This window comes from Prionailurus viverrinus, chromosome B3 (genome assembly GCF_022837055.1).
Source record: "Prionailurus viverrinus isolate Anna chromosome B3, UM_Priviv_1.0, whole genome shotgun sequence".
NCBI classification, from domain to species: Eukaryota; Metazoa; Chordata; class Mammalia; order Carnivora; family Felidae; genus Prionailurus; species Prionailurus viverrinus.
The window spans coordinates 49,390,161-49,415,753 of NC_062566.1; the positions used below are offsets into that span (position 1 = coordinate 49,390,161).

Here is a 25,593-nt window from a genome sequence, read left to right on the forward strand (position 1 = left end):
GCTGTCGGAACACAGTCTGTCAGGCCCCTCCGCTTTTGCAAGCCAGACTCGGGGGCTCTGCTTGGCTGGGGAGCTGCCCCTCTGCCCCGGCTCCCTCCCGCCAGTCCGTGGAGCGCGCACCCCCTCGCCGCCTTTCCTACCCTCTTCCGTGGGCCTCTCATCTGCTCCATTCTGCTCCATTCTGCTAATCCTCTCGCGGTTTTCTGGGTTATTTAGGCAGGTGTAGGTGGAATCTAAGTGATCAGCAGGACGCGTGGTGAGCCCAGCGTCCTCCTACGTCGCCATCTTCCCAGTTCTCCCACAACTCTTTTTTTTTTTTAATGTCTTATTTATTTTTGAGAGAGACAGAGACAGAGTGCGAGTGGGGGAGGGGCAGAGAGAGAGGCAGTCACAGAATCTGAAGCAAGCTCCAAGCTGTCAACACAGAGCCCAATGTGGGGCTCAAACTCATGAACTGCAAGATCATGACCTGAGCTTAAGTAGGACACTTAAGCCACTGAGCCACCCAGGCGCCTCAGCATCCAACTGGTTTCTGGTTCAGGTCATGATCTCATGGTTTGTGAATTAGATAGAGCCCTGCACAGAGCTCAGTGTTGACAGCGTGGAGCCTGCTTGGGATTCTCTTTGCTTGTCCCCTGCTCGTTCTCATTCTCTTTCTCTCTCAAAAAAATAAACATTAAAAAAAAATAGTTTGACAAATTTTGACTTTTAAATTAAGTATTTAGTTCATTTGTGGTTAATATAATTACTGATATATTTGTTTAAATCAATTATCTTACTATTTGTTATTCTACATTTCTTTTCTCTTTTTTGTTGCCTGCCTTTGCATTTGCAATATTTCTATTATTCCATTTCTAAGCATCTATTAGCTTGTTACTTATCATTCCTGTAATATTCTTTTTGTGGTTATTCTTAAGATTGCAACATATCTATTTAATTAACTTATAGTACTTTTATCATTTTGTGAGCCATTTAAGAATTTAGAACATTTTACCTCTTTACCTACTTTTTGTGTTACTGATATCATGTATTTAATTCTTTGTATATTTTAAAATCAACAAGACAGCAGTAACAAATAACGTCTGCTGTTGTCAATATGGTCATTTTTTGCTTAGGTTTACTTACAATTTTTCAGTTTTTTTTTTTTCATTTTCCTGCGTTTCTGTGATTCTGTCCAGAATAATTTTCCTTTTGCCTAAAGAATTCCTTTTGTTTATTTATTTTTTAAATGTGGAACTACTGGTAGTGAATTCAGTCACTTTTTATTAGGAAAAAAATCCTTATTTTGCATTTATATTTGGATGAATATTTCTACTGGGCATAGAACTCTAGGTTGGTAGTCTTTTCTTCTGGCACTTTAAAGGTATTGCTCCATTACATTCAAACCTCCACTCATTCTTTTAAAAAGTAAGCTGATATTCTTATGACTCTTTTGTTGGGATGATAGGTCTTTTCTTCTGGCTACTTCAAAAATTGTCTTTTTGTCTTTCAGTATTTTTATCATTCTGTGCCTAGGTATGTTTTGCTTTGTATTTATCTAGTTTGGAATTCACAGAGATTCTCAGATTTTCAGTTTGATTTCTTTTGGAGTTTTGGAAAATTCTCATCTGAGTATCAAAAATTGTTATTACTCCCTATTCTCTCAGTTCTTGTTTGTGAAAGTCCAGTTATACATATGGTAGACCTTTTGCCAGATATCTTATGTGTTTATGCTTTTGCTGATATTTTCAACTTTTTTCTCCCTTCCATGTTTAGTGTTTATATTTTTAATGACTAGTTTACAATTATTCCTTGCTGCTGCTGTGTCTAATTTGCTGTTAAACTCACACTGAATGCTTAGTTTACATTGTTATATTTTTAAATTCTTGAGTTTTTGTTTCTTTTATTGTACCATTTCGTTTTCTAGGGAAATTATTCATTTTATCATCCACTTTAATGTACATGTTAACCACAATTATTTTAAAGTCGACCTCTGATAGTTCTAATATCTACATCACCTGTCGGTTGGTTTCTATTTTCTACTTTTTTCTCTGTTTCCAATAGTTTGCTATTGTCCCCTGCCATGCTTCATAATTTATTATTAAAGTATAGGCCTTACATATGAAAAAATTATAGAGGATCTGGATAATGTTATCTTCCTCAAGGAGAATTTATTTTTCTTTTCACACACACTTAGAGAAGAAACAGATTATCTAGTCATGAACTGAAATACTTTGAGGCTGTATTTCAGTATTTATAAGGTCTAGTCTATTTTTGTTCTTACTCCTAGAATGCAGTCCTTCAGAAGTCAACTGGAGACCTAGCGTGTTACCAAGGCTTTTCCTCCCAGCTAGATTCTGAGCTTTAATTATTGTCTTATCTCACCTCTGGGAAGCTGAGGAATTAGCAATCCCTTAAGGGGAAAGGTACAGAATATCAGGTTTACATCAATACATTGTTCTTTTCTGCTGGTTCTTGGCCCTTCAAGTTTTGTCGGATTTTGTTGTTCTATATTTTCCAACATTTTGTATATTTCATCAAGCTGTTATAGTTGTTCTTAACAGATTTGATCCTGACACAAGTTACTCCATTATAGTGGGAAGCTGAAAAACACATTTTTAATAATGTCTTATAAGTTTACCAGAAGACTACATTAAATATTACTATTCTATAGTAGTTATATGCATATTTGAATATATCAGGAAGATCTATGAGTAAGGAATAAGCAAATGAATAGTGAGGTTGGATAAGAAAATAGTGGTTAATGAATATGTTAATCAGTATCGTCTGTTAGAATAGGGTTAAGCTTTAGCCATGACACGTACACAAAAGTAAGTCTACTGTGAACTACCTCATTACAGGAATAATAAAATTATAAATACTACTTAGAATCATATGTCATACATACTTAGTGAGTTTAGAACATATTTATAAATGCATTTGCTCCACTTCTCCATTTCTTTATTACTTAGCATTCCCAAGTGTGTAATATTCTAATTGTTATACTTTGGTTTTGTAAAAGAAAAATCCTTAATTTTATCCTTAGAATTATAATAATTTATTTTAAAGAATGCTTTTTCAGCCCTTCCATAGACCCACACCTTAGATACTTGTTCGGTTCAGTGTTTGAGTCAATATTTGGCATATGGTAAGCCCTTAATGAATGGTAGCTGTCATAGTTATTATTTTGAGTAGTTTTTGTAAGTGCTATTTGAATTATAGTCTCCTGGTGGACCTCATTCTCATGTAATATTGTGTTTGCTATTAATTCAAACAGAATTTCCTAATTTAAAGGAAATTATAATTTTTATTTCTGGGCTTAACTTTGAAATCTGGACTCTTTTGATGGTGAAATAAAATCTTAAAGCTTATGAAGTAATTCCCAACATAGTGTTTTCTATAAAGTACCCTTATTACCTGAAATTGTGTACTGTGAATTGTAAATTTATCTTCATATGAATAAGCTAATTAAAACATCATGTGTCAGGGCTTTTGGCTGAAATGATCTTGGTTGACTATGTTAGTGGTTGTTGTCTTATGATAATCAGAACTTTGGTAGTTCTTTGACTTAGTTTTCCGTCCATCTATCCAGCCTTTTCACAAGTATTTACTGAACATCCATTATGTGCCAGATGTTATTTCAGGAGTTTCAGATACAGCTGTGAACAAAACAGGTTTTAAAAAGGAAAAAAAGCTTCGGTCTATGTGGAGCTTACATTTCTGTGGGGGGAGAGGAAGAAAGCTGGTCAGCAAAATCAGTGACAAAGTAAATTATCTTGTACATTTGAGGGGATTCAATTTTATGAGACTGACATGCTGTCTCTTGCACTAAGGTGGCAGGTAGGGGGATGCAGTTTTAAAAGGGGTAATCAGGGAAGGCTGAATTGAGGAAGACCTATTTGAGCAAAGATTTGAAGGAAGTGAGAGAGGGGCCATGTAGATATCTGGAAGAAGCATTCTAGGTAGAAGGAATAGCAAGTGCAAAGGCTTTGAGATGGGTGTGTTCCTAGTTGTGTTCAAGGAATAACAAAGACCACTGTGGCTGGAGTTGAATGAACAATGGGGAGGGTTGTCAGGGCTAGACCCAGGTTTTTTGTTTTTTTGTTTTGTTTTTTTGGGCCTAAATGAATACAAAATACAAAATTAGGTATAGTAGAGAATATTTACAGTAACAAAATAAATCCCTATAAATTACAATTTTCAATTTTGAAAATTTGAAAATCCCACGCATACTACAAAGTCCAGAAAAGTAACCTAATGTCTTCATTAATTCACTGTCCAATGCAACTTTATAGTACTTTTTTCCTATATTTTTGTCCCCCTATTTTTGATTGCCTCTTATAGGACCATTATTGATTACATAATTTTCTATAGAAACATTAGAAAGATAATTCAGTTTTTCCTCTAGTTAAAGTTATGATGGTTTAGAATAGCTTTTCAGCTTGATGGCTTCATATATGAGCTGCTACAAATGTACTTGCCATGTGTAGTCCTGCTACATATGGGTTTGTGTTCTATAAGCACAGAAATTGTAATAAATTTTAATTTATTTTATTCCATCCCATAGAAAAAAATACATGGTATGCTTATTATATATGGTGTCAAAAATACTAGGTACTTGAAAATTCCTAATACTACTACCAGGAGATAAATTCTCTTTTGATTAGGAGTTGATGAAAATGAAATCTTTCACATACAATTTTACATGTGTGATAGCTGGAAGAATTCTGCACAGGATGACTTCTGGGTCTGTATTGCAAACCTGTCTCCTCCATGATCCACATAATTCTGCTGCTAGGTACTGTAGGACACGGTCATATTGCTGTGTGACCTTGGGCCCTGCATCTTCATGTTAGACACTGGGTGAGTCCCCACGGAAGCAGGAGTATTCCTGAGCACCATTCCTACCCTGGGGGACCACCACTGACTTAACTCTGTACAGAATTGACGGTGTATCACATCAATATACTCCAGTAAACACAAACTCAATGCATTTCCAACTTGACAGCCTCTTATCTGGATCCTACTGCCATCTGACATAAGGCAAAGTATGATGGGGGAAATTAGACTGGAAGAGACAATGATCTTAGCCTTTGTGGCTAAAATATTTTATTTTTGCAAATCAAAATAAAAAACTGCACCTTTATTTTTATTTATTTTTTAATTTAAAAATTACTTTTGGGGTGCCTGGGTGGCTCAGTGGATTGAGTGTCCGACTTTGGCTCAGGTCATGATCTCATGGCTTGTGAGTTCGAGCCCCGTGTCGGGGCTGTCGTGCTGACGGCTCAGAGCCGGAAGCCTGCTTCAGATTCTGTGTCTGCCTCTCTCTCTGCCCCTCCCCTGCTCATGCTCTGTCTCTCTCTCTCAAAAATAAACAAACATTCAAAAAAAATTAAAAATTAATTTTATTCCAGTTTTATTAGGAAATAATTGATTTACACCACTGTGTAAGTTTAAGACATACAGCATGATGGTTTGAGTTACATGTATTGTGAAAGGATTACCACAGTAGGCTTGGCTAACATCCATCTTGTCATGTAGAGACAATAAAAAGAAAGAAGAAAAGAAGAAAGGGAGAAAATTTTTCTTGTGATAAGAGCTCTCAGGATCTACTCTCTTAACAGCTTTACTGTATATCATCCAGCAGTGTTAGTTACAGTCATCATGTTGTACATTATATCCTTAGTACTTACTTATAACCAAAAGTGCCTCCCCACCACCCTGCCCCACCCTATAACCACAAATATTCTGATGTTTTTCTATGAGTTTGTTTAGGTTCCACATATAAATGAGATCATACAGTATTTGTCTTTCTCAGTCCGAGTTATTTCACTCAGCATAATGCCTTCAAGGCCCATCCACACTGTGGGAAATGGTAAGATTTTCTGAGCAAACACGTTTCTAGAATCACTCCCAGGGTCTGAGAATGGGAAGTGCAGGTGAGGTGAGCTGTAGCTCAAGCTTCTTTAGTTTCATGGTTATTGGCCTTTGGTGGTGGTAACGGGACGGTCGTGTGAAGACCAAGCAGGGCTCTGAAGGCCATTGTAAGAACTTACTTTTCTCTTGCATTGGATGTTGGACGTTTTGAGCAGAAGAAGATGATTCTTGTGCCAGGCATATCATTAATGCTGCCAAAGATGTCCATGTCTTAATCCTTGGAACCTGTGAATAGGTTACCTTACATGGTAAAAGAAACTTTGGAGGTGTGATTAAGGATCTTGAGATGGGATGATTGTCTTGGTTTATACCCACTGTAGGCCCACTGTTATCACAAGGGTCCTTGTAAGAGGAAGGCAGGAGAGTCAGAGAAAGAGATGTGACAGTGGAAGTTATAGGTCAGAGTGACGTGGCCCCGAGCCAAGAAATGTGAGCATCTTCTAGAAGCTGTAAAAGGCAAGGAGCAGCTTCTCCCCAGAGCTTTTAGAAGGAGCTCAGTCCTTATGAAACACCTTGATTTTAGCCCTGTAAGCTCCATCTTCAGACTTCTGGCCTACAGAATAATGAGCTAATAAGCTAACATGTTGTTTTAAGCAACTGTGTTTGTGGTGATTACTTAGAACAACAATAGGAAAGTAATACAATTGTAAAAGGATTACTGTGGTTGCTCTATTGAAAATAGATTACAGGGGCAGGGGTAGAAGTAGGGAGGGCCTAGGGGAGGCTATTACAGGAGTAGAAGAAGAGAGGAGGAGTGACTTGGACCAGAGTATGGATGGGGGCGGGGGGGGGGGGTTTGGGGAGGAGTGTGAGAAGTGGGCAGATTTCTTTTTTGCCCAAAGTTCTGGTCCCTTGTATCTCTTTTATAATATGTGTATCTGAATGCTTCACTCATAGGTAAATAAAGCAAAGTTCCTAATTTTTCTTTTGGCCTTGTCACATGTGGTCCATTATTCTGTTAGAAGGGACAGTGAGCAGGAACTGGGGATGTCCTCTTGAAAAGTCCATATTTTATCTTAGGTGGCAGACTGCCTCTACCAAATTTCTTCTCTTTCCAGTAAATGGCTACAGCTCAGTTTGGATAAGGTGCTTGGCTAAACAACCTGCCATACTCCACAGTGTGTATCTGGCTGCATAAGTTCTCTTCAGACCTGCTTGGGACAGGTGGTGATGCCTTTTCACTATGCATCTGGCCTTGACTTTCTTTTTTTTCTGGTTTTCATGGTTCCTTGGGCCTCTCCTGTGCTTCCTTGCTGTGTGGGTATTCATGGGCATGTTTCACCCTTTGAAGGCTGTTGCTGTCTTACTTGCTTTTCCTTCACTGTATACAGTAGAACCTTGCTCAAAGGACCTCAATAAATATTTCTGGAAGAAATCACTGTTTTGGCTCCAGCAGATTTTAATTGCCACATGGATTCAGGGATCTGAGGCACAGAAACCAGTAAGTACTAAAGAAGTCCAATTTATAAGCCCCATGTATCTCAAAGTAACAAATATAAGCCTTGCAAAACATGGCTTCCTCTTTAACCCCTGAGATACCAAACAGATAAGAGACATCTTTACATTTTCTTCTTGTGTGTCTTTATTTTCTACCTGGGGCTCTTTCCTCTCACTTGGTGACAGGTGGTTTGCTTTCCTTGGATGGCCAGAATGTGCCTCACAGGGGAAAACTAAATGTCCTTCAGCTTCATTTAGGCTCCTCTGATTCTTGGGATAGATCCTGATTTTTTTTTTTTTTTTTTTTTTTGTGCGTGTGTAAGGGGATGCTGTAGGAAGATACAGCTCTTTTTCATCTTTATAGAAAACATTTTGATCATGGCCCAGTCCATAAAAATGCATTTTTTTCATTTGCTATACATAATAAAATTGTAAAAGAGTGGAAATAAAAACTAACAGTTTAGCACTGGGCCCATATGGGACAGGTTGCACAGAAAGCAGTAAGTTTCAAACAGTGGTTTGGGAGCATATTCTCAGCAAGGACTGCCCAAAGGCTCCAGGGAGAAGGCAGGTAGGTTCTTGAGGCTGGCCTCCACCAGGAAGCAGAGAGAAGCCTAGAAGCAGTGGAATGGAGGAGGTCACAGGGCTGCAAGGTTAATTGGGAGGGAGTGTGTGTTTGAAGTATACTCTGCAGCAAGGCATTCACTGAGAGAGTTCTCATCTTCCTCTCCTTGACCTCTGGGTGTAGTCACATGGCCATTTGTGGTTTCCCAGCCAGCTCTGAGCAGTATCATCTGCCATATTCTTACACTCAGAATCTCTTCCAAACAGCTTTGACAAGAAAGGCAGCTCAGTGTTTGAATACTGACTGTACTGCATACTCTTGCTGGGCCTTTGTTTACCTCACTTGTAAAGTGGAATTAATAATAGCATGTACCTAGTAACACTGTTTTTAGGAATAATGAAATAATGCATGCAAAATAGTTCATAAAGTATCTAGCTTTTACCAGTGCTCAATATGTTAGCTGTTATGTTGTAATAATTGCTAAATCTCCACTTGTGCATCTGTACTTACAGAAAGCAATGTACCATGGGCTCACATGAAGATGTATCAATTTTACTTGTAACTTGTGTAATACAATTCATGTAATGGTGGAAGAAGAATGAATTGGTTAAATTTTTTTATATTTTTTTGTGAAGCTATAAGTAAGCCATGGGAGGAATAGAGCTTCCAATAAATCAAATTTTCCAAATATCTGGACCTGATGAGCAAGTTGGCTCAGCCAAGAGGAAAACAAACCCAAGGCCTTTTAGTATTTGTTTGAATCCCCTAACTCTGTTTCCAAGCTCTTTTGTGAGGACAAGAATAAAAAAAAAAATTGTGGGAAGATTTTTCTTTTTTTTGCCTCAATTCTCTTCAGTTTGCTGTTCAAATGTCAATAAGTCCCAGCAGCCGCAGGTCACCACTGGGTTTCAATAGGAAACCCCAATTTAGGGCACATATTTTTCAATTGTATCAGAATGTGCTTTTGGAGTCAAATCAGGAAATCTTGGAGGGTGGGGAACTCTTTTCTTTAATGCTCTCCCCACTTATTGTTCTTTCCTCATGTCTTTAATGAATTGCTTTGGCTCCCAACCACACAGACCAGATTGTGAAGAATGAAAGAAAATGCAGAAAGGAAAAGCTTAAGTTATTGATTTAGCTTGAGGGCATTTTTCTGAGACTTCTGGCCCAACCCAAAAAACCAACAACCCCAAGCCCCAAACGACACTCCATGTTTGGAGACATTCTTCAGCTTTTGGATTGGGACCAACCTTGTTGAGAAAGTATCAGTTCCTGTCATCAGGGTTTTGTACAGAGACCCCAATTTTTTTGTGGTGCTTCATCATTTCATATTTTTGGGGATCTAAAGCCAATTGCCTGAAGATTGTCTCCCAAACCACATTTGGTGAAGGACAAAATGCTCTGGAGTTAATTGAAGAAAGACCATTGTGTTCACTAATTAGGAATTTGTAGTTGCTGTGATCGCTTATGGGTCAAATGGAAGCATTCTAAATATTCCCCCTTACTCTTGGTCTTTTAACAGAGCTACTGCTTTCACTAACTAGTCTTAAATACTAATATGTTAGGCATTGTTCACAGACAAACTAAGGGGGAGAAAAAGGCTTAAATGAATGTCTTCTCCTGCCTGCTAGAAGTGGAAGTTGAATCTCTCTGGTTTTTTTGTGTGTGTTTTTTTAATGTTTACTTATTTTTGAAGGAGAGAGAGAGCATGAGTGGGGAAGGGCAGAGAGAGGGAGACACAGAATCTGAAGCAGGCTTCAGGTCTGAGCTGTCAGCACAGTCTGATGTGGGGCTCGAACCCACAAGCTGTGAGATCATGACCTGAGCCAAAGTCAGACACTTAACTGACTGAGCCACCCAGGCACCCCAGAAGTTGAATCCTTTATAACTTAATAGAATATGAGGGAAAAGAGCTAGATTAGGAGTTGGGTGTTGCCTCCAACAACCTGGGGAAGAATCAACAGGCATTTGCCAGTTTTCATTAAGAATATCTGGGCGTTACTTCAGATCCTCTTAAGAAATAATAATACAAGCAACTTTAACACTGACTAGCCAAGCTTATGTATGTGCATCAAGCTTGGATGATTTCTTTTTCTCACCTATTCACCTTTTTTTTTTTTTTTTTAGAAAGAAAGCAACACAAAGTGGCATTATTTTTCTGAGGAACCACAGATAAGGAGAAGTCATGACTTAAAACATGCTCACACACATAGTTGGTAGAAGATCTCAGGCCTCTGGCTTAAAGATCCAAGGCACTGTGAGGAAACTCATTTTTATGCGTCCCCACAGTCTTGGTGACAAAGAACAATTTCCAGCGGGGTTAAAAATTTCCAGCAGGGTTATGTCCTTCTCATCTTTTAAGCTTGTGTTTTAGTGATCAGATAACTGGTGCATCTTTTTCTTCCAAATGGAAAGACAAGCCTATGCACATACATAAGTGGGTATAGTTTTACTATCTGAAACCTATAATCTGCCCAAACAGATAATTATTTCAGGGAGGCATGGGGTAGGCTGCAGGGCAATTATTTTGAAATTGAGGTAATTGGTAAAACATTTTTGGTAAATGTTTCCTAACATTTAACTGATTTATAAATGACCACTTCACAAAGTAAATGCTGTATCCTTATTTAGTTCTCTTGGATAAGGTAACAGGAAGCAATGGCTCAAAGATAAGCATTCTATGACTGCTTCATTGATTCTTTATTTGAATGAGACAGGCATCAGATTATACTGGCCTTTATGAGTTTTGGAGAGTGAAGGCTATTTCCATTATCTTATATGAAGTAGGACTTCACAGGTTTAATTACCTTTTTTTTTTTCTATACCTATGTTTCTGTATTCTGAAGCAGATTCAAAACAGGTGTCTAAGATAATTCTGCCTTTGCTAATGGCTTTTCTTTTTGCTTGCTGAAATGATGAAGGATAGCTTCCTATCTAGGCAAACGTCTTTGTTAGGCTCCTCAGCTGTCACAAAAGGATGCTACACTTTTACCAGCTTGATTTTGGGTCTTAAGAATCTGTCTAGTAACAGCACAGTAGTTCTTCAGGTATTTTTCAAGAATTTCAGTCTGAAACTCATAGTCATTTAGCATGTAGCTAAGTGCAGTGGAGAGAAATATGTTTAGGATGATTTCTGGAGAGACATGTAGTTTATGTATTCATATAAATATCCTAAAATACATTCCTGAATTTGATCAGCTCAGTAGAGGCTGAGTACAGAGACCCTAGTATTTGGCCCTCTGAATTGTGTTTGGAAGGACATGCCTGCAATTGTTACAAAATACAGCTCTAAAAAACTCATTTTATGTTCTTTGTATCAAACAATGACTTCTTTATGAAGATTTGTTAGAGATATTATTGTTCGAGCCAAGAACTAATATATAATTGTACTTTTCCTGAATAACTGGTTTATTTTTACCATATAGGCAGTGAAATAAATGGAAATAGACCAGCTTTTCCTTTTTCTGTAGAATTTGTGGCCCACTTAGAACAGGTATGTGGGTGATCATGTCAGGTAGTTTTATTTTCCTTCTTCACTATAGTTGATTATCATCCTTGCTTCTATATCTTCTCTCACATGACTTTATTTTTAATACTTGAACTATTTTCCTTTTGTACATTGTTGAGTTATTTTGGAGATGTGTTTGTACATGAACACTTGGATGTCAGAAAGTGTTCTTACTGCCCCTTCACACTTGATTATTTGGCTGGGTGTAGAATTCAAAGCTCAAACATATTTTTCCTTAAAGCTAGAAGGCATCACTCTAATGTCTTCTATCATCCTTGTTATTGATGAGAAATTTCATGTTAGTCTGATTCTTGTGTCTATAAGGGCTAGCCATTTTTTTTCCTCTTCTGAAATTTTAAAATATTTTCTATTTGTCTTTGGAGCTTAAAATTTTTTGCATATCTGTCCCTCCATTTTCATTCATCCTCTTTGAAGAGTTATATCTTAGACTGGTGCAGGGAAATTTTCTTCTGCTTAGTTGATTATTTCTACTTATCCATTGTTTATGTTCTCTTCTCCTAAGTGTTCTTTGCACATCTTCCTCCTCTTTGTCATTTTACTATATATTTGAAGAGTTTTCTTCAATTTATTTTTCATTCTGTCTATCCTACTATACAGTTTCCCATTAAATAATTTTTAATTTCCAGGAACTCTTTCTTATTTTCTGCTATCTTTATACCTATCAGCTTGTTTTTGCTTCATGGGTGCTATGTCTTCTTGAATATTTTCAAGCTACTAATTAGCATAAAAAACATTTTCCCCACCTGTTTTTAGCATTATCTCTTCCTCTTGCATCCTTCCCTTTTGTGCTATTGATTTTTTCTCAGATGTTTGGTGACTTACGGTTGCTGGTTTGTGTTTCCAAATGAAGGACTAACTAGATACATGAGGGCAGTTGTAAAACCCTTTCCCCCTGCCAGCCCTCTTCTCTAAATTGGAGGGTTGGTGGGGCGCCTGGGTGGCGCAGTCGGTTAAGCGTCCGACTTCAGCCAGGTCACGATCTCGCGGTCCGTGAGTTCGAGCCCCGCGTCGGGCTCTGGGCTGATGGCTCAGAGCCTGGAGCCTGTTTCTGATTCTGTGTCTCCCTCTCTCTCTGCCCCTCCCCCGTTCATGCTCTGTCTCTCTCTGTCCCAAAAATAAATAAACGTTGAAAAAAAAATTTAAAAAAAAAAAAAAAAAATAAATTGGAGGGTTGGTGATGTAGCCAGCTCATAGGGAGGTTTTTCTGCATGTCTCAGTTTGTTCTGGCTACGATAGTAGAATACCATAGACTGGGTTGTTTACAAACAACAGAAATTTATTTATCATGGTCTGGAGGCTTGCGAAGTCCAAGATCAAGGTGCCCGTAGTTTTGGTGTCTGGTGAGAGCCTGCTTCCTGGTTCACAGATGGCTGTGTTCTTGCCATGTCCTCATAGGATGCAAGGGGCAAGGGACTCTCTGGGGCCTCATTTATAAGATCACTAATCCCATTCATGAGGGCTCTACCCTCATAATCTAACCACCTCCCAAAGGCCCTCAAATACCATCACATTAGGAATGTTTCAACATGTGAATTTTCTGGGGTCACAGGCATTCAGTCCATAGTCTGGCAAATCCCACAGCTGCCTTTGTAAGGCAGGGTTTACTAGGACCTGAGTCTCCTGTAGCTGATGTGGAGGTTCAGAGCTGCTTCTCTTAGGTCTGAACACCCACTCTTGATTTCCTTCCCAGGCATGTTGCCTACTCTCGTTAGTGGGCAAAGTTGGAGGGTGTGAGTGAGGGGCCCACCTAGCTCAATTTTTCTTTAATGTTCTGGTGATGCTCAAAAACTAGACTGAACAGATAATTTATCTTCCAAACCAGTACACTTTTGAGAGTGAAAGGTGATCCTATTAGTTACTTTGCCAAGACAATGGGCATAAACTGGGACTGTCACCCTATGTATAACACGTTTTTGACCTTTGTATTTATTGACTGAATTTGGAACTTCTCTGGGGCTTCACTGGGAATTTTTAAAATTTTGAACCCCTTCTAGCCTCCACTTGTTTTCCAAAACTGTTACATTTTTATTCTTCAAAAAAGAAAAAAAAGAAGACCTATTGCTGCTATTTCAGTGAGGCCTGAGTGGGAAGAGTGGTAGAAGGACATATTTAGTTTGCGATCTTTACCTGGAAGCTCTTTGAACTACAGTTTAACATATGCTGGCTCACTATATTTTATACATCCTTCTGTATCACTTTACACTTTTTTGGAACCACAAAAGTTCAGTGATAATGGTTACGTAGCAGTGAGCTTATCCTAGTAAATCATTCATCTCCTAGTGGGTACTTTTCTTTCAGTATTCTCACAGCTGGAAGGTTCCTGAAATGCCTATGGAATATTGGGCATTAAGTCATTGAACCTCTGAACAATGATTGGGAGTTGTTTATTGAGTATTAATTTTCAGCTTCCTCTTCTTACATGATGTGACATATTGCCAAAAGAGGTTTACATCCCCTCACCCATGGTCATAGCACATGAAAGAATGTCAGTTCTTGGCCTAGCAGAGTTAGGTTAAAGGCACAAAGCTGTAGGGATGTAGAACCAAAGTCGGGATTTTGTAGAGTTTAGTGAAGGGATGGAAAATAGGATGCCAGAGTTTATTCATAAAGACTCAGTTCAGAAAGATAGTACTTAGTAGAAGTATAGAACCAAAAATAAAGATTTAATAATAATGATTTAGAAGCCAAAAGAAGACTTCCTGGCTCTAACAAAATCTCACGGGACAAGAGCAAGAGCAAGAGCAAGTCCAAGTTCTCGTGGACACGGAGAAGAACATTCAAACTTTCCTAGCCCAGAAATTACTCTTCTGGCCCCTTGGGGAAAGGGCTATTCTCAGTCCTTGGGGAGCGTGGTTACAGGGAGACACTGGACAGGAGTCAAGATTCTGGTGTTTGGAGTGACTAAGATTAGGTGCATAACTATAGAATTCTATCCCTGGATGTGCTCCTTATAGTGTGAAATTTAAAAATGATGACCATCTGAATGTGTGTGAGGTCAACTAAAGGCAATTAATGTACAAATTAGCATATCTAATTTTTGACTTACAGCTAAAGTTAATATTTAACTTACAAGCAGGATGCCAGGTGGGCCAGGTTAACTTTCATCCTCCTAATAACATCCATTGTTTTCCTGTCAGCAGTTTTACCATGCCTGGGTGAAGGTAGGGATGTTTAAACAAATCATCTAGCTTTTTAAGCTTTAAGTCCCCTCACCCTCCAAAATACCATTTTGGGCTTTGATAGGGAAGCAATAAGAAGGATAGGATGATGCTTTGATAGCCAGGGTTTGAAATGTTTCCTGCAGGGGATGATTGGTTAAGAGGTTGCCTCCTGGTGAATTCAGGATTTCAGAGTTACATATGTTAGGGACAAGCCCACTCAGGTGTCATCAGCTGTGGACATCAGTCCAATATTGTTATTATCAGAAACTAGGTGAGCTAGCCTTGAAAACAGGAATAGTCACAGGGAACTGACTTAATTACATAGGTAAGAAGAAAGCCATGTAGGTGGATGTCAAACAGACCTTTCACAAAAGGTAGAGAATCAACCATAACCAAAGACAGGGTGTCAGTTGTCAGAAGCAGTCTTCAGATATAAACGTAGCATCATATTTTGAGACTTGAGACAATGGGGCTGTAGAGACAGATTCCTCTTGGACTTTGGGGAAAAAGTTGTCAGTTCTTAAAAATCGTGGTACCTGGCCTAGGGAGGGTAGTGGTGATAAAATAGGTTCCTTTCTTCCTCCCCGCTTCTCTTCATTTCCCTCATCTTTGTCACCTTAATTCTACGTTCAGCTCTTCCTCTCTTTGCTTTCCCCTTGCTCTTCCTTCCCCCATCCCTAATATATGCCTCTAAGTTACTTTCCACCCTCCAGTCTCCTTTATCTCTGTGGTTAAGTACCTTCTCCAAACTCAGACTCTTATTACTATCCCTGTAGTTTTTACCACCTGTCACTTACCCAGGTGGAGAGCTGTGGGATTAAGAGGGTCCCAGGGGAAATGGTGAAGTCACTTATCTTGAATGTTCTGCATTGACATCTGGTGTTCATTTTGCTGGTCTCCATTCCATAGCTTTCATTAGTCCATCATCACCCTTTTGTCAACTCTGAATTAAGTAAAATGGAGCAAGAACTTGCTACTTTTACTACAAAAACATGCTCTACTGGTGTTTCGGGGGCACTGTTTTTCCTTTGCCAGTGCAAATTTTAATTTCTGCACCATCATAATCTTTGAGTTTGTCGTTTTATTTTATTTTTTTATTTGCACTGGTGTTTGCATTTTTTTCCCAGAAGATATTTTGGCTACTTCCAGCAAAGGGCAAGTCTCAGTCTCCTGATGATGTGCAGTTCCTCTGAATATGCCTGGGTGGTTCAGTCAGTTAAGCACCCAACTCTCATGGTTCGTGGGTCTGAGCCCTGCGTTGGGCTCTGTGCTCACAACATGGAGCCTGTTTGGGATTCTCTCTCTCTCTCCCCTGATCATGCACTCTCTTTCTCTCAAAAAAAAAAAAAAATCATTTTTGCTCAGTGACCAGAAGGTCAGTGACCTCCATGGCCACTTCAGTATGGTTTTGTTTGGCTATACAGTATTTTGTGACTTGGTAGCAAAAAAAAAAGAAAAAAAAAATCTCAGTGTGGCATTTGACTTTCAACAGCATTCTCCTTTAGGAACTACTCGGAGTTAGGAGAAAGGGTCTTTGTGGAGCTAAAGGGATGTAGAAATTGGAGACACATAATGTTTTGTTTTATGGCTGGCATCAGAATTACAATGAGACAAATTTCAGCTTTCCATTTTGGGACTTTCCAACACATGTTCCAACATTTAGGCTGGAAAAAACCAATGCCCTTCAAATTTCAAAGGAAAGAATTCTTGCAACCTTGACTACAATCAAAGTAACCTAAGTGATGTTAGTTTAATGAGTTATATGTTTCTTTGGGTCAAAAATTTGATTTCATACCTGATTTCTCCTTCTCTTTAGAAGTAGAACGGATAGTGAAAGCCAATGACCGTGAACATAATGAAAAGTTCCAGTACGCAGTGAGTAAAACATACATGGCACATGCATGCTGGGATGAGTTTTACCTTAAGGAGAGTTGGATTTATGCCTTCTCGAACTTTACGACTTCACCAAAAACTTTCTTTGTTTTGGCCCATTTTAGTTTCAAGGTGCTATATGTTTCCATGAATACAGGTTTTAGTAATGTTTATACACTTATTTTTGTCATGCCGTAAGAGTGGTTGGTATGTTCTTTGGTATAGGAAGAAGACAAAATTTCTTTCTCATGAATTGATAGTTAATTTTGGTGTCTATTTGGCCACAAGAATACATAGGGCCACTAGAATAAATAGGCCTCTGTGGTAATAGTGATAGAAGTGATGGTATTGGCTGATGGGTGATGAATGGCTTTTGGGGGATTTTCTCTAGCTCAGGCTCAATGTGGAAAAGTATGTGTAGGACAAAGTTCTGAAGTCTGGAATGAGTGTGTTTATCAAACGAGAAGTGGAAATGATTAGTTAAAATGTGCAGGCTTTAAGCTTGTACTGAACTACTTGAAAAAAATGTTTTTCAAGAGGATTTTTTTCACTTATGTTAGAAATATTTATTGTCTGTTAAGTCACTAGCACTGCTCTAGGAACTTTGGATACATTGATGAACAACTTCATGCATTACAAGATAGGACCTCATAAAGATCTTCTCATCTATCTATGATTCAACCTAAGTTGTTACATGGAGTCTTTTATAAGCTCTAAGAAAGATAATTGGTAGAAGTGATTTTGTAGGTGACATTTGGCCTATAAGATTGAGTGCAGCAACACCTTTCATGAAGGAAGGTCTCAATTCAAAGAGGGTTTTGATAACTATGAAGGCAGGGTGATATTTGGCATTGCTTATTTAGGCACTAGCCAGAAGACAGAGTTTTGCACAATGGATAATTTTTAGCATTTTGTTCTTATTGGTAGGTTTTTCCCATATATGGAGATGGATGCGTTGGGCTAAGCTTGGTACTATTAAATATTCAACAAAGGTAGCTAACAACGCCACTTTTCTCATGCTGTGCGAATCGTGTAATTATATTTTGTTGTTCAGTGGCAGTTGTTCTACACGGAATCAGTACACTGGCTCTATGACAGAGTTCTCATTGTAAAATAATATATTTGCACCCTGATTTTATTCATCAGTCTTGTAAGTTTGGTTAACAGAAGTCTGCCTTTGAGAGAAGGAATTCTTCTCAGGAGGCTGATGAACATGTTGCTTAGCCTGAGAGAATGAGGCTTTAATTCCTATTAGTGATTTAAAAAAATTTTTTTTAATGTTTATTTATTTATTTATTTATTATTATTATTTTTTAATACGAAATTTATTGTCAAATTGGTTTCCATACAACACCCAGTGCTCATCCCAACACGTGCCCTCCTCACTGCCCATCATCCACTTTCCCTCCTATTGGTGATTTATGTCACTCTCTCTGGCTTCTTGACGTCTAGTTATATGGCACCTCTGGTCATCACCAAACTTGGCTCCATACCTTTACATCCATTGTATAGCTAGTCCTTTAACTGTAGAGGATGACTCCTGAAAGCCTTAACCATCAAACCTCAAATCAGAAGAGTAGACATATGTATATTTTAAGACCTTGTGGACACACCTGGGTGGCTCAGTTGGTTAAGCTCTGACTTTGGCTCAGGTCATGGTCTTGTGGTTCATGAGTTTGAGCCCCATGTCGGGCTCTGTGCTGATAGCTCAGAGCCTGGAGCTGGCTTCAGATTCTCTGTCTCCCTCTCCCTACCCCTCTTCTGCTTGTCCTCTCTATCTCTCTCTCTGTCTCTGTCTCAAGAAAAAAAAAAAAAACCAAAACCCTTGGGGAAAACAGTAATAAGTAATCCACTGTGAAGTAATTATGCAGTTCAGTATTTACTTGTTTTCCAGTGTGTAGCAAGTATTTTCATTCTGTGAGTAGTAACTCTATTAGGAAAGCCATATTTTATTTGCCTTTTGTGAGATGATAGTTTTTTCTACTTACAGTTATTTTTACTTAATTTATGAAATATTTCAAACTTATGGAACAGTATAGGAAACAATGACACCTGTGTGCCCACTACCCAGATTAAATAGATGTTAACAATTTTTGCCATGATTGTTTCACATCTTTTAAGAGTAATATCACACTAATGACACAGAGATGGTTTTCTCTTGAGCTTACATGATAATGAACAAAAGCACCTAGATGTGTGACTACAGCTCTGTGTTCTCTTGGGCTTCCTAACAACAACAAAACAGTAGAACAATATTCTATGACTGTAGCATATCAAATAGGGCAGCTCAGTCTCTGAGTTAAAACCTTCCAAGGAAAGAACAAAACTCATTAGGAGCTGGAGAAACCAAGAAGGACAAGAGTTGAGAGAGGGAAGCTGCAGAGGAGAGATGAGCACAGGTATCCCTAGTCTATCAATCACTACTGTGGCTCAGAGAGGATGAGGCAGGCCCACCTAAAATGGGCGTGGGTCCCCACTGTACACAGCTTGATTTGGGAACTCTGAACAGGATGGCTGACCATACAGTGAACTGTGGGACCATTCTCAGCCCATCTATTCAGGTACAAATTGGGGATGATACAAGTACTTATTTCAGTTAATGTAAGGATTGAAGTAGAGTAACACACAATGACCCTATGAGCTAGTCTGTGTAGAGATGGGATCTGAATCTGATTCAGCCTGATATTCAGATTCACACAGATTCAGCCTGATATTAAGGCTTTTAAACTACTTACTATATGGAATATGTTTGTAAGAACGATGAAAGCCTGGGGCTTTTTGCTCAACCTCACTTTGAAGGATATTGCCCCAAATGGAAAAGGATTTGAAGAGACCTCTGTAGATCTTAGGGAGGAGAATGCTTATAATTGGAAAAGCAGTATTCCTACTTAAAGGCTGAAAAGGAGATGGGAATAAATTGAAACTATTTCTGAAAAAGAAAAAGGGAGAACTGGTAAGTCCCACCCAAATGTAGTGTAAAGAGTGTTTTTAGGATAAGATAGGCCATGGTTTGAATGCTTTCTCTCATTTGCTAACTTGTGATCTCAATTTGTTTATTTCTCTAAACATCAGTTATTTCATATGTGAAATAAGGAATTTTCCTCATAAGACTATTGTTTTTAATTAGAGTGCAAGCATGGGAGAGGGGCAGAGAGGGGAGAGAGAAAGAGAGAATCTTAAACAGGTACCATGCTCAGTGTGCAGCCAGATATAGGGCTCCATCCCATGACCCTGGGATCATGACCTGAGCTGAAATCAAGACTAGGATGCTCAATCCACTGAGCCACCCAGGTGCCCCTCATAGGATTATTTATTAAAGATTTAATTAGATAATTTATATAAAATATTTGACAATAGTAAGACTAGCATACATGTATACATACATACATATCTCACAGTTGCCATGTACCAGGACCTGCACTAAATATTTTATATGGATTTTGTCTCAAATCTAACTTGGTGGTGGGCAAGTATTCACAATAAATTACAGATTTCCTATAAGCATTAAATAAAGTAAGATACCGATAATAACAATGTTAGGAAGATACTGAAAAATGGGCTAAAGTCGTAAACCTTTGGTAGCAAGTATCACCCCCCAAATTAGCAAATCTGTGATACTAAAGGTATAGAAGTTGCTGCTGATGCAGTAGTAGAGAAACAAATGCAGCAACAGCAAGAAGACTACAGTATAAAGATTGTGGTGGTAGAGACCCCCACCCTGTCCCACCAAATAAGCTCTGTGTAAATGATAATAATTCAATGAGATATTTATTGATTACCTATTCTGTGCAAAGCATTTGGCGACTTAAGGAAATTTTCCTGACACTCTCAGCATGGATATTGACAGGTAGATGCATGACCAACTGTGATAGTAATAGCAATAAAGATAGTGACAATAGTAATAGCTCACACACACATAGTGCTTACCATGTGAAAAGTGTAGCTCTAAGCACTCTACTATACTAAACTTACTGATCTTAGCCACAGTTCAATGAATAAGAGCATATTTATTATCTTTTATCACCTCACTTTTGTACGTAAAAACATTGAGGCATGGAGATCTCACTCAAGTGACTTGCTCAAGGTTGCACAGCTAGGTAGTGGCTCCCATTCTTATAGCTTGGTGTCCAGGGGCTTTGTACATTGCTGATCATCCACAAAACCCAGCCAGATGAAGTGGATCTCCATTTCCAGAGCTAATAGGTGGCACAGCTGGAATTCTAATTCAGATTGGCCAGATTCCAAAGCCTGTTTTTCCCATGATACCATACTGCTCTTCTGACCAACCTGAAAAACAAACAGCACCAACAAAAGGACAAAATCTTCCAAATCCTCTCTCCTTCCCTCATATACCTATTTGTAAAATATTTATACTCTGGGGACAAATACAGATAAAGGAGATACAAAATTTTACAAATGTGAGTCTAAGAATGACCTTAAATCTTACTCTTAGCATTTGTAAATGAGCACTTAGGAGAAAAATTTACACAAAGCTCAGATAAATGGTGTGATTTCCATAAGCACTAAGCCTGGCTGAGCAAATGTTTCTCTTTGAAGGCTGAAGGAAGATACTTCAATACCTAGAGAACCTTAATTTGTCAACAAAGCCTAAAGCTTCAAACCACATTATAGGACAAAACACAGGCTTAAAAAATGATCAAAAGTGCTTTTAAGAGCTAAAGGGTTTAGAACATTAACAAAAGACAAGGTTAATGATTCTAGGTGAAATTAATTGGTAAATTAGACATGAGATTGTGGAAACTGGAAGGTAGAAAACATAAAATTACAAGAGGGATTTTGGACTGCCAAGATGTGTACAGCAAAGTAGGATTGGAGACTCTAGGGAGAGCCAGCCAAGTGCTAGAATTATTATTCTCATTAGAAAGGAGTTCAAAGTTTTCCTGGTTAATAATAGGAAAGAATAATGCAAGTAAGGAAAACAGTTGTTGTATTAAAATATGTTAATGTTAAAAATGTTAGAAAACTTGGTAAAGCCAGCCAAACATCCAGACTCATTATCCCTATTAAAAGAAGTTCAAAGTGAATAGTAGAAGTTGTGAAAACAGTTGTAGTCGTATTAATATGTGTTGATGTCAAGAAATGTCAGAAAAAGCGTTAGATTAATTATGGTTATTTTCTGATTTTGTTTAAAACTAAATGATGTTGGAAAACGTTGGTATTCCTACTGGTTCTTATTCTCTCCCTTTTCCATGTAGGCATACACCATCCTCATTCAATTCTCTGGAACTTTAACAGAATTGAGAAGGGGTATGAACTCATTTGAGTGATGCAACTGTCTTGCCTCAAACTCAGAAACTTCAGTAAAGCTGCACGTTTAATATCCGAATGCCTTTTATGCACAAATGTAGACGCGAAGTTTCTAAAGGATTTTTTTTTTCTTGAGCTAAAATATCCTGTTTAGGAAGTGTACACAGGCTTATATAGGTTGGTGAAAATGTAACCAAATCATTTTGCATGCTTATAAAGAAAGTCTTGCATCCAAAAATTGCAATTCTGATATCTTGATTTATTCCTAAAATCTTAAAATGTCTTGTTGATATCATGGTTGTTGGATGGAATTTGCTGTTGGTCTTGTGATTTTTGTGCTTAGAACAATGACATTTGGGGTTTTCCAAAGAGTGTGGCAATTTGGCTGACTCAGCAGTTAGTACTACAGTGACATCACCAAGACTCCCTTCAAAACAGCTTCTAATTTCTTCATCCATTTATACAGGGTTTTATATGTTTCTACTTCTCTTTTCTCTTAGAATAGGTGGTTGAGAGTGGAGTAGAAAAATGTGGTTGGTTCACCATTATTCTGGGTATGTGAGCTTGAATGAGGTTACTGGACCTTTGTAGACCTCAGTAAAACTTCATGTTCCTGTGTGTGTGGGTGAATTGAACGTCCACTGTCCCCTTTTTTATAGAAATAAAAATGATATTCAAAATTCAATATATATACAATTTGCCCACTCTAAGTCTAAAAACATGTGTGTTTGTTGAGTTATTTACTTTTCAAAGATTTGAGGCAGTGTGCAAAAAGAATGTAAAGCTCAAAGGGATATAGGGCACCTGCGTGGCTCAGTCAGTTAAGTGTCTGACTTCAGCTCAGTCATGATCTCAGAGTTAATGAGTTCGAGCCCTGCGTCGGGCTCTGTGCTGACAGCTCAGAGCCTGGAGCCTGCTTCAGATTCTGTGTCTCCCTCTCTGCCCCTCCTGACTCACACTCTGTCTCTCTCTCAAAAATAAATAAAGATTAAAACAAATTAAAAAAAAACTTGAAGGGATAAACATACACAAGGAAACTAGTATGAAATAAGTAAGTCATAGAGATAAAAAGTATTGCCTAGGGAATTTGGTCAATGGCATTGTAATAGCATTGTATGGTGACAGATGGGAGCTTCACTGTGGTAAGCATCGCATAATGTACAGACTTGCCAAATCACTGTGCTGTACTCCTGAAGCTAATGTAACATGGTGTATCAACTATACTTCAATTTAAAAAAATGAGGAAAAAGACGAGCAGGCTATTTTTAGTGGGCCCCAAAGTGCATGCTACAAGGCCTTATCTGCTTAGAATGTGTTGCCTGCTACGGGGTTTGCTAAAACAGGGGCTATATATTCTGCTTTCTGCCTGAGCATATATGATCTACTCAAGAAGGGAAGACTAACCCATGAGAACAAACTTGATAACAGGTAATAAGGAAAAGGTAATGCTAAATCCTAATTGTGTGATATGGCTTGTGAGTTTTTGAGGAAGTCTTGTCAGAAGAAATGGGAAGTGATATGAGCCTTGTTTGTTTGTTGTTTTACCACCTACATTAAGAAGGGGGGGAAATGGGCAAAGTCCTGTAGTTAGACCCAATTGGGCATGAGGAGTGTGTCATAGGAAATTATCATTCAGGTAGGTGAGATAAGATTATTTAAGAAAACTTGAATATGAGGTAACAGGCTCCCAGGAGCTAAGGAGTCACAAAGTGAAAAGGGATTTTCTTTGCCTTCCAGATAAAATAGACTAGGTATCCAAATGGAGATGCCCAGGTGATACAGAATGTAACTGGATGAGCTTATAACTGTAGAGTAGGGATATTAGTTGGAAGAAGATGCTTCGAGCTAGGAGAAAAATAGAACTTGTTGAGGAGTGATGGCTGACTTGTGGGGTGTGGAGGGAGAAACCCACATTTAGTTAGAAAAGGGAAAGGGGGGAGCCCAAGAAGGAGTAGGAGCAGCAAAGATTGAGGAGAACAAAGAGAGGACAGTGAGATGAAAGCCAGGGGAAAGGAGCCTCTCAGGAAAGGGGGGAGTGGGGTTGTGTAACCATTCTAATGCTAGGTGCTCATCAGGTTAAGAGCTAAGGAAAAACGTCTTTATTTTATTTTTAAAAAGATCTTTAATTTGAGTGTAGTTGCCACACAATGTTAAATTAGTTTCAGGCATACAACATAGTGATTTGACAGATCTATCTGCTATACTATGTTGACCACAACATATCTGTTCACCATACAGTGTTCATCACAGTACTACTGACTATATTCCCTGTGCTGTACCTTTTATTCCTGTGACTTAATCATTCCATAACTGGAAGCCTGTACTTCACTCCCCTTCATCCATTTTGCCCATCTTCCCCCTACCTCCCCTGCAACCATCACTTTGTTCTCCATAGGTCTAATTCTGCTTTGGGTTTGTTCATTTATTTCATTTGTTTTGTTTTTTAGATTACGTATATGAGTGAGATCATATGGTATTTGTCTTTCTCAGTTGAACTTACTTAGCATGATACCTTCTAGGTCCCTCCATGTTGTAAATGGCAAGATCCTTTTTATGGCTGTGTGATATTCAATTGTATATATATCATATCTTCCTTATCTGTGTGTCCATAAACAGGCTGCTTCCATACCTTAGCTATTGTAAATAATGCTGCAGTAAACATAGGGGCACATACAGATTTTTGAATTTGTATTTTCATATTCTTTGGGTAAATACCTAGTAGTGAAATTATTGGGTCATATGGCATTTCTGTTTTTAATTAATTTTTTGAGGAACCTCCATATGGTAAGAAAAACATCTTTAAATCAGAAGGGAGCAATTGGAGGACCTGAAGAAAATACCTTTATTATTATTTTTTTAAAGATAATATTTGAGAGTCAGAGGCAGGAAAAAAATGCAAAAGTAGGGAGCATGGTATAGCCCACCATTAAGAACTTGCAACAAAAAGGAAGGAAATTGTATATAAGCTTTCAGGCTTAGTGAAATTAAGTACATTTTTGAATCAACCTCACATATTTTGGCTATCCAAATGCATGGGAAGGTAAAACTCTAAATATTTTTTTAGGGAGAGGGGAGACTCTTATAATATCAATATGTTGAGACACATCTGAGTCCTGCTTTAATCTTCAGCCTGATGAGAAATTTGGGTTTCTCTTTCTTTTCTTCATGAGCAGCATAGCAGCAGCACCAGTATGTTGTAGATCGCCACCAATAGGCCTGATTATCAGAGCAATTTATGCACCAACCAAAGAGTACAGATGATGACAAGCAGTGTGACAAGTTGGAATTAGTTGTGGAAAGTGCCAGTAACTTGCATTTGTTATGGGTTTCTGGTTGTTGGTTGTTGTGTTTTGTATTAGGGCATTCCCATAGCAACAGTGGCTTTTTAGCAAACATTGCAAATGTCTTCTATTTTGTGTGCTGTTAATACGTGTAAATTATTCTATGTTCTATATGACAGAAGTGTTTCCTTTATAAATAATTTACGTGGAGGAGAAAAGGTAATTTTTGGGCTTTACTTCATTTTCTTTCTGGATTTAAGAGTTTAAAAGTAGAAACATTTTATCTCTTTGACATCTGATTTATTTAAATAGTCTTATTCTTTGGCTAAGCATTTGTCTGATTCCTTGTTTCTCTTATTTGTTGGTCTGTTTTAATCTTTTGTTTTACACTCTGAATTCATATTTCTTAATGTTCTAAAATGGCGCATTAAGGTAGTTAAAGAATCCAGTTAAACTCTACAACTCTGAAGTGTTTGTTACGTACCTGTTGCATGTTTGAGATAATTTTAGTGTCTTCATAAACTTGTTCCGTTTCATCTGTGTGTGAAGTAAACTTCAAGGAAA

At 38.1% G+C, this 25,593-nt stretch overlaps 1 protein-coding gene across 13 annotated transcripts in view; it reads left to right on the forward strand.

Moving 5' to 3' along the window:
• Positions 1 to 25,593, forward strand: part of ATP8B4 (ATPase phospholipid transporting 8B4 (putative)) — a 268,475-nt gene that overhangs the window by 39,176 nt on the left and 203,706 nt on the right. For 12 of the 13 annotated variants that reach the window (XR_007152769.1, XR_007152768.1, XR_007152767.1 and 9 more), the window contains exon 3: positions 16,425 to 16,483. The exons of the other annotated variant lie outside the window; for it this stretch is intronic. Coding sequence is in view for 9 of the 12 variants with exons in the window: in XM_047861372.1 (XP_047717328.1) it covers positions 16,425 to 16,483 (59 nt within the window). In the remaining 3 variants the exon portion in view is untranslated. The remainder of the gene's footprint in view (positions 1 to 16,424; positions 16,484 to 25,593) is intronic. 13 annotated transcript variants of the gene reach the window in all.